The sequence below is a fragment of the Trichechus manatus genome, unplaced genomic scaffold, assembly GCF_000243295.1.
Source record: "Trichechus manatus latirostris isolate Lorelei unplaced genomic scaffold, TriManLat1.0 scaffold00003, whole genome shotgun sequence".
Lineage (NCBI taxonomy): Eukaryota > Metazoa > Chordata > Mammalia > Sirenia > Trichechidae > Trichechus > Trichechus manatus.
Genome location: NW_004443939.1, coordinates 13,539,185 through 13,556,477, shown reverse-complemented (window position 1 = coordinate 13,556,477; position 17,293 = coordinate 13,539,185). Strand labels below are relative to the sequence as shown.

At 37.3% G+C, this 17,293-nt stretch overlaps 1 protein-coding gene across 1 annotated transcript in view; it reads right to left on the bottom strand.

Moving 5' to 3' along the window:
* Positions 1-1,652: 1,652 nt before the first annotated feature.
* DYNLT5 (dynein light chain Tctex-type family member 5) overlaps positions 1,653-17,293 on the bottom strand; it is a 25,268-nt gene continuing 9,627 nt past the window's right edge. Inside the window, exons 3-5 of the mRNA XM_004369030.2 lie at positions 9,801-9,892; positions 3,305-3,429; positions 1,653-2,250 (exon numbers count right to left, since the gene is read on the bottom strand). Coding sequence (XP_004369087.1) covers positions 2,047-2,250; positions 3,305-3,429; positions 9,801-9,892 — 421 coding nt within the window. The 3' untranslated portion in view covers positions 1,653-2,046. The remainder of the gene's footprint in view (positions 2,251-3,304; positions 3,430-9,800; positions 9,893-17,293) is intronic.

The following is a 17,293-nucleotide window of genomic DNA, read 5'->3' as shown; positions in this document are numbered from 1 at the left end:
CGACATAGGGACGGGCTCAACAGGTCTGGGGACAAACATGGCACTTTAGGAATACCCAATGAAAGGGAAACATACAGGAAAGTTCAGGGTTTTCCAAAGTAAAACAATTTAATTTCCTTATAGTCTCATTTATTTAAAAATATTCTATCACAAGCTTTTTGTGATAACCAGCATTTTTCCAAGTTAGTTGCAATTAGTAAATTTTTACTGAACATTCCTGTATGGCTATATAATTGCTAGAATTCATCATTGACAATCTAAATTACAGTACATGGTAATATGCTGGCAAAAAGCTTTTTTTTTTTTTTTTTTACTGCCGTCATATTTTAAGGTTTTGATTTCTAACACAGTCAAAAACATACAGTTAGAGATTGTCTCATGGATTAGAGTTTAGAACTCTGAAAAAATAAAGCCATTTTTATAATGAGCTTTCTATATCCTCAAGAAGTGTCTTCATCTGATTTATTCATGCAAAATTGTTTTATGATTGCCCCTGCTGTTGTTCCAAGAGGGGAGAAGTTCACAAATGTATAATGAAAATATGAAGCTCATTTACTTATTACACTTGTGGTCTAAACCAGATTCAAAACTGGCCTATAGAGATTAACCAGTATTGGTTGTGATAAATTACTCCACAGACATATTCCCCACCAAAGGACTAGCAGACGAAATAAAGAAAATTGCCTAGTTCATTTTTAAAAGCCTCTTTAAAAGTCAGGACAAGCAGAAAGAAAGAGATTTTAAGTATACATTTTTGACTATATGCTGTTTTTGGGGAAAAATAAGACATCAATAAATTTTATTGATTATAAAACATTGACCATTTTTACATTTGCTAGTTTTTTTCCTTAAGACCAGAGCATTGCTAATTTTCTCCGTATGTGTATAATTTGTCTTTGACCTTTAACAAATGTCCTTTAAGCAGTCAGTCCACTTACCATCCAAGAAGAATGCTACAGCATCATTTTACACGCACACAAAGAGTTGAAAGCTCCATAAAAATAAATGATCCATGATACAAGATACATTAACCAGCAGAATAATAAGCTATTTCAGCCCTGTAAACTTTAGTGCCCATCCATTCAAAACCGCACTGGATCACTTTAACATTAAATTCATAGGAACAAAATGGTAAATACACATGTTTTATTTGGTAAGATGCCAACAACATATTTTGTGTAAAAGTTTGTTAGCCTAGGAAAACCTATCCAAAGGCACATCGGGCAGTGTATATTTAAAAACAATGTCTCCTTCCAATACATGATTTTGTGTTACATATACATTTACTATTAAGCATTATGTATATTTAATGCCACAATGTCTACTTCAATGCCCTAAAAGGCTTTTGTTCACTTTATAGTTTCCATTATTGAAGAACCAAGGTTCAGTTCCCCCACAATTTTGTAAAGTGCAGGCAACCCACAAGAGCTTCTAGTTTTAGCTGGCTGCCCCGTGGGACCACGGTAATTGTTATGAAGTCATTAATTCTACCTCAGCAGTTTCACCTGTCACGTACATGTAACAATAATTGCAGTTAATGAATGCTGCTCAATTTATTAAGTGCAAAATGAAAACCAGCATTCTTTTATATGCAGCACTGAGGCATATGATCATTTATCATTTGTGTATACCGTGTTGAATATTCTACTGTCATTTATTGAGCAAGGTATATAGCCATATTTTAAAAAGAAAACAAAAAACACTTATCTTCATTAAAGAATAATGCAGGAAATTCCAACTCTCTAATTAAAGGGTAATTTAAAAAATTATATCCAAAAGCAATATTTAATAAAAATCTACGTCTGTGAAAAACAATCTAGTGGAACCAAAGCTTGTTTCCTGCTTTGGATAAACAAGATTCCTTATTGCGTCATCCTCCTCTCCTACAATCCTTACAAGAGTTTGAAAAAGTCCAAAAGCTTCCAGTTGTTTGAAATATTAGTGTTGTTTCTTTCTCAAAGTTATGGGCAGGAAAACTTCTGTAAGCATAGAAAACAGTCTATTTCTTGATATAAAAAAACAACCAAGAACTAGATTTCTTTTCTATCACTCAAAGTAAACTGCATAGACATTTGCAAGAGCAAAGAGAGAAGAATTTCTGAAAACATAAGATGAAAAAGTATCACTTTTAGGATCCCAGAGGCATCTGCTTCCGATACGTATACTCTGACTGTTCAGTTGTCCAATGTAAACAATCACAATTAGCTTATACCGTGGAATCATCAAGTCCTTGACCCGGGCTTTGACAACCTACCAATTTAAAAGGAAAAAAAAAGTCTTCATTTATCATTTAACCACACTGAAACTTAAAAATCTTAATCTGTGTCATACATATAAACCAAAAACCAAACCCATTGCCGTTAAGTCGATTCCGACTCATAGTGACCCTATAAGGACAGAGTAGAACAGCCCCACAGGGTTTCCAAGGAGCGGTTGGTGGATTTGAACTGCCTACATTTTGGTTAGCAGATAAGCTCTTAACCACTACACCACCAGAGCTCCTTATCATACATACAGTGGATTTAATTTTTTAAAAATTGCATGCGAATTGTTGATTCTTTCGCTAATTGTTGTAGATCCATAACTATGATTTCCTTCAAGCACTGTCCTCATCAGATTGCATATACAGGATCAAAATGATAGCACCAGCAATAAATCTACATTTTCTAAGGCATATGGAAAATGATAATCCAGAGCACAGAATTTAAAGGATTTATTAAATTCTTTGCAAATCTATGTTAAGATGGCGTCCCTTCAAAGGAAGTTGGCTTTAAAGTTATATTGTCTGGCTCATGTCAAATTAAGGGGCCATACACAGGACATTCCGGTAATATGACTAATCATGCGTGTTTATTTGCTAATTTTTTGTAAAAGAGAAAGTAAAGAAAACCTAGATAAACTGTCAGCCCTTTAGTTGATAAAAATAGAAATGTATTTTAAGATCACAATTTCTACCTCAAAGCGGTAGTTGCTCCTTCGGTGAAGAGAAAATGATAATTAAAATATTGTACCTTCTACAATAAAATTTTTTGTAAATGGGACAGTAATATACATTTTCTTTATAAAATATATGAAAATGTTGCACATAATAATTGTTTTAGCCAAAAGTTTTCACACACACACACACACACACACACACACACACTATGGAATATGACCTAATTAATAAATCTTTTCATAAAATATAAATATGCTTTCTTCCTGCTACTGCGAATTAATTCCCTTCATCAAAAAGTAGGAGGCTGTTGTGCTTTCAGCAGATATTCTAGTTACAGTTAACACTTTGGGAAAATCACACATGTACCTCAGAAATTGTTTTAGTCATCTGTCTACAGAGCTCTGGTTCATATTCTTCCTCTTGCAGATAGTTAGTTAACACATCTTTCAAAATATGATTGACAGCAACCACAGGAAAATGTTTTGTAGGACCTGAAAAACACATACAGAATTTCTTTCTAAGAAGTAATTTCAAACCATATCCACCCACCCCATATGCTAATCAAAATAGTACTGAAACATGAAGGGACATTTAATCTCCTGGGTGGTGTCTATTTAAGGAAAAAAGTGGTCCTAATTAGGTTTCCAGTCAGGTTCTCTGGAGGGACAAGGAGATAATGGATTCATACATTTACTAGACTAGGAAAAATGTGTGTTCAATACTGTTGAGGTTTGGCATTCCAAGTCCTCTCCTTCCCTGTTCCTACTGTTAGTGACCTACCTTAAAGTTGCAAGATCTTTCTAATTGGGTCTCCTGCTTTTATGTCTCCCTCTCACTGCAACTCACTCTGCACACTGCACCCAGAGTGATCACTCTAAAGCCCAGATCTTACTGTGTTATTTCTTTTCTTAACAAGGTCTAGGGTACAACCCCTACCCAACTCATAGCCTCTTGGCTCCCTATGCATGCTGATCCAGTCTTCTTGATTCCACCGGGCTTTTAAAGGATGAAATCCCTGGGTGGTGCAAATGGTTAATACACTTGTTTGCTAACTGAAAGTTTGGAGGTTTGCGTTCACCCAGAAGTGCCTTGGAAGAAAGGCCTGGTTATCTACTTCTGAAAATCAGGATTGGAAACCCTCTGGAGCACAGTTCTATTCTGACACACATGTGGTCACCATGAGGAATGCTCGACTTGATGGCAACTATGAGATTTTGTGTGCGTGTGTGTGTGCGTGTGTGTGTGTGTGTTTAAAGAATGCTGTGTGCCTTTGCTCTAGCTCTTGTTTTCAAATGGAACATCCTTCTCCATCTTGCTTGTCTGACAAATAGTACTCATTTTTCGAGGCCACTTCAAATGTCTTCTTCTCCAGGTAGCCTTCCACTTCCCTTCAGACTGACACAATCACTCTCTTCTCTGTACTCCCAATGCACTTGGTCCCCATTTCTACCTTGTCTCCTAATCCTCTTGATAGTAGCTAAGGCACACTTGTCTCTCTCCTCAGTGAACTAGTAAGCAGGGTTAGATTTTATTCTCCTCTTGCTAAAGGTATAAGAAATGTTTAATGTATAATTTCTCAATATAAATGGAATTAAATATTTTATAGAAAGTTATCACAACACAAATAATGGCTACTTTTTATTGAGCATTTTCTGTGTCAGGCACTATACTAAGTACTTTATATTTATTACCTTACCTAATCTCTCGACAAATTTGAAGTGAATCCTACTGCTATTGCCGTTAAAAATATACTTTTTAATTGCATTTATTAGCAAGATGACTAGTTAAATGCTTAACAAAATGAATTTTCAGAGGTTTATTAAACACATTGAGAAACTTGCCCAAGATCACACAGTAGTAGAGCTGGGAAGCACATCCAGGTTTATTTAACTCAGAGTCTATATTCATAGTCACATTTAGTCCATGTTCACAGCAGAAGCTTGAGATCTGTCTGTTCTTCCCTGAACTCTGGGAATCTTACCTGCACCTCCAAGGAGCATTAGCCTCATCATCTCTCTGGGTACATGCCCCTGTCATTGTACTACACGTACATGTGCCCAGGGCCTGACAATCATTATTTGCAGAATTGATATGGATTAAGGAATGAGATCAAGAATTCTATCTAATTCTATTTTAATAGTTGTCAATATATTTTACTAGGTGTTTATTTTTCATGACTACATTTGTCAGGGTCTAAGGAAACATATGGCATACTTAAGTTAGAATAATTCCAGAAGGCTTCAGTAAAGGGATTCTTTAGGGAGGTCCACCATCTGTGTATCATTTTGTTGTGCTGTGGTGGCTTGCGTGTTGCTATGATGCTGGAAGCTCTGCCATTGGTATTTCAAATACCAGCAGGATCACTCATGGTGGACAGGGTTCGATGGAGCTTCCAGGATAAGACAGACTGGAAAGAAAGGCTTGACAATCCACTTCTGAAAATTAGCCAGTGAAAACCTTATGGATCACAACAGAACGCTATCTGACTCTTCGGCCATGTCATGAGGAGGGATCAATCGCTGGAGGACGACAACATGTTTGGTGAAGAAGACCAGTGAGGGCGAAGGAGACCCTTGATGAGATGGACTGGCACAATAGTTGCAACAATGGATTCAAACATGCTGAATCGTGAGGATGATGCAGACTGGACAACTTTTCATGGCATTGTATATAAGGGTGTCATGAGTTGGAGTCGACTCAACAACAGCTATTTATCTCTTAGAAAGTTCCGAGAAGGATGTAGGAAATCAGCTTCTGACTTCTAAAATAAGTTTTGGAAGATACGTTGAGAGTCAACTGATGAGAATGCCAAAACTTTTTCTTTTTTTGAGAGAATCTTTTCCCCCTTTATTCGGAAAAAATGTTTTTGGAAATTAAAAAGCAAAGACCTGAATGGTCAGGATGAAAAAATAAACAAAAAACTGTCCACAAATGATTTAAAAGAGAGTAAAGATCTGGTTATTTAATATATCTATGCTTCAGCTCCCACAAATTGGGAAAATTATAAGAATTACTATATTGTTAGGGTTAAATGAGATAAAATATTTAAAATTCTTACAATAGTGCCTGCCACACACACATAACAATCATTAGATATTTATTATTATTAATGTTGTTGTTGCTGTTATTGTTATTACCTCATTCTGAGTGAAGGGATGGGGGATATTCCTTGCTGAGAAGGCAGTGGTGGGAGAGGATGTAAGCAGGGAGACAGTGAAGCCCTCCATGGATGGGAAGGACCCCATGGGGTGAGCAGAGTCAACGCTGAGAGAATGACAGGTTTCAAGAAAGTGTCCAATGACAGCCTAAACACCTCATGGAAACTGACCTCAATGATCTCTCTCTCTCTCTTCAACTTCAGGCTCTACTTTCCATCACGTTGGCTTCATTCTCATGCAGACTATCTCAATGTGGCAGCAAAGACGGCATCAATAGCTCGTTTGACCTGGAGCTCACTGTCAGTGTTTTCAAAGAATCAGATACCCCCGTGGAGTACTCATCCCATAATTAATAGGAATTGTATTGAATATCATGGGAGGCTTCTATTCTTAGTGATAAGGTGAAGTCTTAGAGTTAGTCCCTTTCAGAAGTAATAGCATAATGAATGAAGAATCAATGTAAATATATTACTTCACTTAATTGTCACAGCACCTTTCTGATGTATGGACTTTTATGCATAGACAAAGAGCTTATAGTCAAGGATGTTGATTGTCTTGCTCAAACATAATTTATTTAGGAATTCAAACTAATATTCAAACTCAGATACATCAAATTCTAGTCTGTATTTTCTCCTATATTTTTGTTTTGGTAATTAATTAATGAGAAAATGTAAATGATGTTTTATTGCAAGAAATATACTTTTCGTTTTCCATTCTTTTTTTTTTTTTCTTTTGTTCATTATATTCAGGTTTCATCTCATTTTTTGGCGTCTATAATCAACATCATGATAAAAAACCCATTGCTGGTGTGTCGTTTCTACCATCATGTCGATTTTGACTCATAGTGACCCTACAGGACAGAGTATAACTGCTCCATAGTGTTTCCAAGGAGCGGCTGGTGAATTTGAACTGCTGACCTTTTGGTTAGCAGCCATAGCTCTTAACTGCTGTGCCGCCAGGGCTCCAATGATAAATGTAGAAAAGACTGAAGTTGTCAAGGATTTAACTTTACTTGGATCCACAATCAATGCCCATGGAAGCAGCAGTAAAGAAACCAAAAGACACATTGCATTAGGCAAATCTGTTGCAAAAGACCCCTTTAAAGTGTTAAAAAGCAAAGATGTCACTTTAAGAACTAAGATGCACTTGACCCAAGCCATAGTGTTTTCAACTGCCTCATACGCATGCAGAAGCGGGGCAGTGAATAAGGAAGACCAAAGAAGAACTGATGTCTTTGAATTATGGTGTTGGCAAAGAATATTGAATATACCATGGACTGCCAAAAGAATGAACAGATCTGTCTTGGAAGAAGTACAGCCAGAATGCTCCTTAGAAGCAAGGATGGCAAGACTACACCTCACATACTTTGGACATGTTATCAGGAGGGACCAGTACTTGGAGAAGGATACCATGCTTGGTAAAGTAGAGGGTCATCGAAAAAGAGGAAGACCCTCAACGAGATGGACTGACACGGTGGCTGCAACAATGGGCTCAAACATAGCAATGATTGCGAGGATGGCACAGGACTGGTTGTACATAAGGTTGCTATGAGTCGGAACAGACTTGACAGTACCTAACAACAAAAACATAATTAATTATTCAGGGAGAACAAACATGTTCAACATTTAAGATGTTTTTAAATGATGCAAATATTATTGGATAGAATACGAAAATTAATTAAACGTAAGAGTGCTGGTGATTGACTAGTTTTTTCTTCTTCACTCTGCTGGCCAGTATTGCATTGCGTGGGTAAGGCAGAATCTTTACCAAAGTCCCAAAAAGTGCCTCTGACATGCAAAATAAATCTAGAAACAAATAGAAGTGGATATACATTTTTAATTATTAACAAGATGATTAGTTGAATGCTTAAAAAATGAGATTTTCAGGCATAAAAGATTAATTATAAAAGAATAATCCACGTAAACTTTTGGTAAGAAAACAGATTGACTTGACAGCAAAGGGTTGGTTGTTATACTAAGATATTTCTAAAATTACTTTTTTAACTTGGCTTAACACTCAGTATTTCTAAAACTGATAAGACAATTTATTTGAGAAAATAGTTTATGAAAATATATCCTAATGAAGAAGACACACAGGGCGTCACATTTTGACTGCTCTACATTGTTGACATGTGACTCAAACCTTTCTAGCATGCATAGCCAAAGTCACAGGCACCAAATGGCTAAGATCTTTTAGCTGGAGGTGGGAGAAAACTTGACCCAAATGTGGCTTATCTAACTGAAAAGCCTAAGGGTAGTCAGCTGAATTTAGGACTCAAATGGTGATAGCAGGATTTGGTTGTTCTCTCTCAGCTCTGCCTTCCCTTACGCTGGCTTCGGTCTCAGGTTCCACGTAGGAGCAAGGTGGCAGAAACTGCCAAACCCAAAATTCTTTCAGGTTTCAGGGCCTGATTTGCTTCTCCAACAGCCCAAACATTCCCTGAATTGAATCTCAAAAGCTTTGATTGGCTTGACCAGAGTTATATGCCATTCCAGAATCAGCCACTGTTTCATTTCTGAGGTCAGTGTCCACTCTACCAGAATGGTATGGACCAAAAATGGTGAAGATTGTGGCAGTGGGGCTTCCTCAAAGGAAACTGGGTAAAGTTACCAGAAGTATAAAAGTATATTGGATGGCAGCAATAACAGATGTCCACTACCGGCACTCAGAAAATACTAGTAGATTGACTAATTATGGAGCCCTGTAATCCATGTAGTTTTGGTGATTACTGTAGAAAACTGGCTACAGGGTTTAATGGGATGCATTGATGGTCTATAATTTTCTCTGGGTTAACTGGCCACAGATGGAACTACCTTGCCTCATAGGGTCTACCTTTGGTCCTTGGTAAGTCTCTGTGGAATTCTATATAGCAGTAATTATATATGGGTTCCGATAATAGTGGACAGATTTGCATTTACAGAAAACAAGTAGGTCTATGAGGAAACATGAATGGGAAAAGCTACTCGCCACAGACTCTACCTTGGAGTATACAGGCAGGTGCAAAGATCTTTGTTTGGTAAGAGATAAACATCTCTGTTGACAGGGGACCAGGAATTATTTTCCTTGAAGTATATTTTTTTTTCTCCACCTAACAACAACATCGTTCAGTTTTATTGGATTAAAATTTATTGAGAAGCTCATTAAGTCCAGTACATAGAGTGGCACCAGTCTATCAATTAACTCCACAAAATAACTCATAAATATCCAATGAACTCAGTAACACTCAATAAATGTCAGCGACACAGAGTAAATTGCTTGGTATTTAGGATACAGTGATAAAGAAAAGTAATCAGTGGGTGTTGGTCTCATTTTGCAGAGGAAGAAACTAAAGCAGCATCAAATCACTTAATAAATTAAGGTCCCTTATTTTGTGCCAGGAGTCCCTGGGTGGTGCATATGGATAAGCGCTTGACTACCAACTGGAAGGCTGGTAGTTCGAACCCACCCAGAGGGTCCCTCAGGAAAAACGCCTGGAGATCTGCTTCTGAAAAGTCATAGCCTTGAAAATACTGTGGAGTGCAGTGCTACTCTGCACAGATGGGGTCGTCATGAGTCGGAATTGACTCAACGGCAACTGGTTTGGTTTTTTGGTTTTATTTTGTGCTAGGATTGAAGATAACTTCAGGTTACCAGATATTATTTACATCAGCATCAGTCACCAGGTTAGAAGTTTTCAAACAGGGGTGAGTGATAAAATAACAGACCTAACTGGTAGGTGTTTTCCATCTGAACTGTAAGGCGAGAGGCATCATCACGCTGGCTAGGTTCATCCATATATGACACAGTACTCAGGGAGCTAACAGCAAGGGAGAAAAAGAAATCTTAGTAGTTGTTATAACAATAATAACAAAATGCAATGTTGTGTTAAGCTAAAATGTTATAAAGATAAAGTTTTCTCTATGAAAATTTTAAGAAAGTCCTAAGCAAATATCCCAGGGACATATTTAAAGTCTAAAACATTTTAGAGGTGGAAAAATTAAGACATAGATAAGTGTCAACCCAGTGTCATCTGATTATCCAGAAAGTGTTCTTTTAACAGATCATGTCATGTCTATTAATGCTTGACCTCTATCTATGGGGCCAGAGTACAAGTTCCAAAAGCCATTGCCAATCTCGTCTCTATCACATATGCAAACGCTCTCCCCATAGAGGACAAACCTCACAAAGAGGCCTGGGGAATGTAAGAGGAAGCTTACCATACTAGGAAAAAACTCTGTGTACACCTGGTGGGGGGGGGGTTATGAAAAGTTCACTATAACATGTACTTCACAAAAGCCCTTTAGTAGAAAAAAGAAAATTGAGAAACTCATCTATATGGTGAGAAAAACCTCAATTCATTCTATCGTAGATCGATAAGCGTCAATCATCCTTTTCAACATTAAGAAAGGGGTTTGGTTTGGTTACCAAGGCAATATGAGCTTACCCAGGTGCTGAACAGGAGACCCAAGAAAAGAGGAACCTCTAATTGTCCCTCAAGTGCTACTTAAAATTCAACTTAATTCAGAGGAAACTCAACTGTCACTAATGGCAGTCTCAGAACTCCCCACCCGCTTCTCTCCACCTGTGAAAATGGAAGTTAAGCCAGATGTCATTTCAAAGGAGACGATATAATAGAGTGTGTGTGTGTGTGTGTGTGTGTGTGTGTGTGTTAGTTTGTTCAGAAGGGCCACTTTTCTCAACGGGCTATATTTTTTTTAACTTAAAGAGACAAGGAGAATTGGTTCTTAATCTTTAGGGACTTTTTTTCTCCCTCAACAAAGAGTTTAACATACTCTGTTCTCAGCTGTATGGAATTAGTGAATTCCTCACAAATTGATATTCTAAGAAAATCAGCGATAATCTACTTAAAAACTTTTTTTAAAATACAAAACAATTCACATGATAAATTAAGGTTTACCCATCAAGGCCAAGAAAGTGATGTAAGAAATTATGGTTGCTTTTTCACCATGCATTTCTGGATCAGTGTTTTAGTCTTCATTCTTATAACACCTGCTTTCCTCATTATTTTCTGCTGTCCTTTGAAGTAGCAACCTACCTATCTGGCCACACTGACTGCAGGTGTTGTGGGCAGTATCGAAGATGATAGCTTTTGCTTAGAAGACCCAACGTTGAATAAACCCCTGATGGTAAAACAAGCCAGTCTGCCTCAGTATTATATATACTACTTTTAACTTTGCAAAACACTTTCCATCAATGATCTCATTTTACCTTCCAAATATTCTTTAAAGTAAGTAAAGGATTCATTATTCTACCCATTTCAGAGATTAAGGAAATGAGGCAAAGTACTTGCTTAACGTCATAGATGTAGTAAAGGCGGAAATAGATACCAAATATCCTACTTATCACCCAGTGGAAAAGTCTCACATAGGTCATATCTGACAGAATGCAAACAGGGGTCATGACTACCTGAAACAATTAGTTACTGTAGTTAAAACTTACCTGCACGAACTTACAGAAGATACTGATAAAAACCCTCTATCTTTTCTACCGAACATCATACTAAAAACTGATAGAAAATAAAATAGAATTGGCATAAAATTCAAACTAGCAGGAGCTAGAAGTCTAAGACAAGAAAGCAAATAAAGATTTTTACGAACAGCCCACTGTTGCTCTGTTCCATGTTACTAAAGATTGATCATCAGTGCAATTTATGATATTATCACTACAAAATTGGTAAGCATCATAAGGGCAGCTTAAAAAGTCTACTGGCTGAAGATTGGTGTGCAAATAAACAGTTGTATAGATGGACTTTTTTTGAATTACTAAAGATGTTTTTTGTTCAGTGCCTTTTTATTTCTACAACAAGCATATAAACAATGTATACTCACTGTAAAAATTTCAAAACATACAGAAAGGTATAAAGAAAGTAAAATGACACAAAAGATTACTAACCACAGTAACAGAACATGAAACTTGGAGTTTGTTTTGTGGAGGAGATGAGACCTTGGGGAGTAAGGTTCAGCTATTTTGTGCTGGAAATCTGGGGACCCTTATCATCAGAGGGAAAATATTTGGCTAGTCTCTTGCCTTCTGTACTTTGGAAGGCTGACCATGCGTTGACCAAGACTATAACTTCATGGAAAATGGGAGGAAAATTTTACTTGTTAAAAACCCCATATATATATTTTAAACAGTGCTTTAATTTTCACTGAGATATATGACAGTTCCCACATTAGAACGGGATGGGATAGAAACAGAGAGAGAGGAGTAAAAAAAGAATAAACTGAAAAGAAAGAAAAAAAGATATCTATTCCTTGAGAGAGGACAAAAGAAAGAGATAAAAGATTAAAAATGCTTTCAATCTAGGAAAATAACAATAAACCAGAAAATGAGCTTGGTAAATTTTGAGAAATAAAGAGGCCCTGGATTTTAAAATTGGGAATGACCATTATCAGTTCAGTGCACTGGCTTAGAAAAACTCAGACATTGTTTCTCTTGATAAACAGTTTCATATAACACCTTCAAAATCTTCAAAAATCAAAATGTGAGATGCTTAAAAAGTAAATTTATAATTGTGATTTATTGGGCACCTGTCACGCCATTACAGATGGATGACTTGCACTTTTCTATGACCAGACTGTCCCTAGTATACAATGACAACCCTTTTGGACACATGATCTTTTTACAAAGGTAAGGCCGTGGTTATTTTTATCATTTAAATGTGAAAAATATTCTTGCTATCTGTATCATTAGCGTGTTGCCCTTTCTGGAAAAGCAAATTTCAATTGTCAAAATGTGTCCAAGAGAGTTGTAAAGTTTTAGGAAGGAAGGTAGATTAAAAGTAATGGGGTGGGGGAAAGAAAAACAAAAACAATGAAAGACTGGCATAAACCACTGGTGAAAATATTAAATAAATCAACCAATATTTTTCTAGGGAGAAGAGTAACCATTTGTAATCTGATGCAAAATTCAGTTAATACTTGGAATCATGTTCTACTGCTGGGGACAGACTTGGAATTAGCAAAGCTCTTGAGCACGGGATGTAGAAATAGCTCCTTGAAATTGGTCTAAATAACAAAAGTAACCCTCATTGTACCTGGCTGATACCAGAAAGGCATGGTAATTTCCAAAAATGAAACTTTTCATGATAACTCAGTAGCTTGTGATCCAGTTATGTAGAATGGAACCAAAAAAAAAAAAAAAAAAAACAAGCAGTTGGAATATGTTTATTCGTTCATGAAATTGACTTTTCATAAACACACCTTGCAAATTTGCTTGCTGATCGATTCTTGAATTACACACAGTATCATTACAAGGCATGTATTATCATCATGACTGTTAAAAATAGTAACAATAATTTCAATCAAATCTCCCTAGCCACAATACCATCTAATTACTAGTGAGAACTCATTTCCAGCCATTTTTACGGCCATGTTTTGAAGCTCCAGGAAGAGATAATACTCGAATGCATAACTGGCCTGGGAGCCATTAAAGTAGTAGATTAAGACGGACAGAATATCATCTCTTGTTTCTATTTCAAAGTACGAAACACCAGGAACTAGCATATTTGAGATGGTATCACTCAAGCATACCTTTTTTTTTTGGGGGGGGGGGCTCTTAACTAAAGTGATGTGCTGCCTCCCAGTGGACGTTTCAGAGCACCACAGAGAAAAAGGCTTCAGGGTATAAATTCGTACGTTTTTTCTTTCATTCTTTCAACAACATTTATTGTCCACAATGTGGCAGGCAAAGTGGGAAGTACTGGTAATACTAAGAAAAATTAGACAGAGCCACTGTGCTTGAGACACCTGATGTAGAATACAAGATAATATGCACCTACACTTCCCTACTTAGGAACTTCCTACCTAAGGACGTCTATGGATATTTTTGTGAATGTCATGCTTAAGAGTCAAAGCATACCAACTGTTTCCCCATCAGCAGATGGTGTTAGTTGCCTGGCAAGATATTTTAGTTTTGTGTTCATTTAGCTTATAGCAAGTTTGATGGATTTTTATGTAGTTTTCAGGTGTTTTACTCATATTATTAACCCCATATTACTAGTAAAAGGAAGTTTATAGTGGAAACAAATGTCATGATAATGTTCAAAAATGAAAAAGGAAAAAAAATGACAAATGACATGTGTTTTTGTGGGATATGTTTGCAAGAGTAGGAGTTATTCTGAAGGACAGAGAATGAACCATGCAACCTGTGAAAAGTACAAGCGTGACTTGAAACTCTGATGTGATTGAAGATAGTCAAGGAAAGGTGATTGACAAAACAGAATAACGTTGAGTGTGTAGACAGAGAATCAGAGTTAGTATCTGAAGCCTGTTGAACTAATCAAGCAGAAGAAGGAGAGACAATAGGGCAAAGCCAACTGATGAAACTTCTGTTGCAGCTCCTGGATGAATGAACAAGTTCAAAGCTCCATTAGCCTCAGAAATCATCAGAGAGGTGAGGCTGTGAGTCTGGGTGCCACAGTTACCTCTACAATGCTGTGGGGATCATCAATGAGGGGTGTGACCTATCTCAACAGATTTCCAACACAAATGACAGTGTTCTTTTTGGAAAAAGATGTGCAATGTTTTAGCAAGGAGGCATAGGGTACCTTGCTTTAAACTCTTGAATATGCACTTTTCCATTTGCTGTAAATATATTTTATGTCTGTAATATGAAATCCCTTAACTTAATGGATACATATACCTGTGAGCCTAACCTGCTTGTAAGCAAAATAAGTTGCTTGTTCAGGATTAATATAATACAATAATATATTAATTATTCATTCGACAGTCAACAAATATTTATTGAGTTACTACTACGTGCCAGACATTATTCCAGATCCTTGGAATACAATAATTAAACAATACCAAATTAAGGTTTGTCCTCACGGAACTTATATTCTGATGAGAGGAGACAGTCGATAATAGACAACGAGATACTTAAATTATCTGTTATGATAGAAGGTGATTAATGCTATGGGACAAAGGAAAAGTAGAACAGGTTAAGGGAGCTTGGAAATGGGTAGGGGGAGAGGGTGCCTCCATCAGCAAAGAACTGAAGGATGTGAAGGAGTGAGCTATGTCGATCTCTGAGAAAAGTGTATTCCAGGGAGAGAGAACAGCACATGCAAAGCTTTGAGACAGGAGCCTGTCTGGTGTGTTTAAGAAAGTTCATAGAGACAGAGTAGCCAGAGTAGAGGAAACAAGCAGGAGGGTAGAAGATGATGAGGTTACAAAGCTATCAGGTAGCTAGTTCATGGAGGGCTTTGTGGGCCGTTGGAAAAACTTTGTCTTTTACTCTAATATAATGGGAAACTATAGAATTTTGAGCAGAGGAATGGCAGGACGCATCTTCCATTTTATGATGATCACTTCAACTGCTGTGTTGAAAACAGACTCTAGGAAGGCATGGGTAAAGCAGAGAGGCCAGCTAGAAAGCTACTAGAGTAATCAGGTAAGAGATGATAGTGGCTTGAACCAAGATGGTAGCAGGGGAGATAGCGAGAATTAGTTGGATTCTGAATATATTTTCAAAGTACAGCCAGCAGAATATCCTGATGAATGGGAAGGAGGTGATAAACAGTAATGAGCATGATGAGTTTGAAATGTATATTAGATGTTCAAATGAAAGGACAATTTTTTGTTAGGTGCTACAGAGTCTGTTTCGGTTTATGGTGACTGCATGTGACAGAGAAGAACTGCTCCACAGGGTTTTCTAGGCTGTAAGCTTTACGGGAGCCGCTGGGTGGGTTCAAACCACCAAACTTTCATTTAGCAGCCTAGCGCTTAACCAAGGCTCCTTGAAAGGACAATAGGAAGTTAAATATATGAGTCTGGGGTTAGGGAGAGAAGCATGGGGTGGAGATGAAGAAACTGAAGATTTTCACCAACTTCTGCAGTCTGAAATTGACTGCACATGCAATCAGGATGTGTTGATAATTACTGGTGATTGGAATGTGAAAGTTGGAAACAAAGAAGAAGAGTTGGTAGTTGGAAAACATGGCCTTGGTGTTAGAAGCGATGCTGGAGATCGCATGACAGAACTTTACAAGACCAACAACTTCTTTGTTGCAAATACCTCTTCTCATCAAAATAAATGGCAACTATACACGTGGACCTCGCCAGATGGTACACACAGGAATCAAATGGACTACATCTGTGGAAAGAGACAATGGAAAAGCTCAATATCATCAGTCAGAACAAGGCCAGGGGCCAACTGCAGAACAGACCATCAATTGCTCATATGCAAGTTCAAGTTGAAACTGAAGAAGATTAAAACAAGTCCATGAGAGCCAAAGTACGACCTTGAGTATATCGCACCGGAATTTAGAGACCATCTCGAGAATAGATTTGACGTGTTAAACACTAATGACCAAAGACCAGACGAGTTGTGGGATAACATCAAGGACACTATACATGAAGAAAGCAAGAGGTCATTACAGGGACAGCAAAGAAAGAAAATGCCAAAATGAATGTCAGAAGAGACTCTGAAACTTGCTCTTGAACGTCAAGTAGTTAACTTGAAAGGAAGAAATGATAAAGTAAAAGAGCTGAACAGAAGATTTCAAAGGGTGGCTTAAGAAAACAAAGTAAAGTATTATAGTGACATGTGCAAAGACCTGGAAATAGAAAACCGAAAGGGAAGAACACAGTAGGCATTTCTCAAGTTGAAAGAACTGAAGAAAAAATTCAAGCCTCAAGTTGCAATAGTGAAGGATTCTACAGGGAAAATATTAAATGACACAGGAAGCATCAAAAGAAAATGGAAGGAATACACAGAGTCACTATACCAAAGAGAACTGATAAGACGTTCAACCATCTCAGGACGCAGCATATGATCAGGAACTGATGGTACTGAAGGAAGAAGTCCAAGCTGCACTGAAGACATTGGTAAAAAACAAGGCTCCAGGAAATGATAGAATACCAATTGAGATGTTTCAACAAACAGATACAGCCCTGGAAGTGCTCACTCGTCTATGCCAAGAAATTTGGAAGACAGGTACCTGGCCAATCGTCTGGAAGAGATCCATATTTATGTCTATTCCCAAGAAAGGTGATCAAACAGAATGTGGAAATTATCGAACAGTATCATTAATATCACACGCAAGTAAAATTTTGCTGTAGGTCATTCAAAAGCAGCTGCAGAAGTATATCGACATGGAACTGTCAGAAATTCAAGCTGGATTCAGAAGAGGATGTGGAACCAGGGATATCACTGCTGATGTCAGATGGATCCTGGCTGAAAGCAGAGAATACCA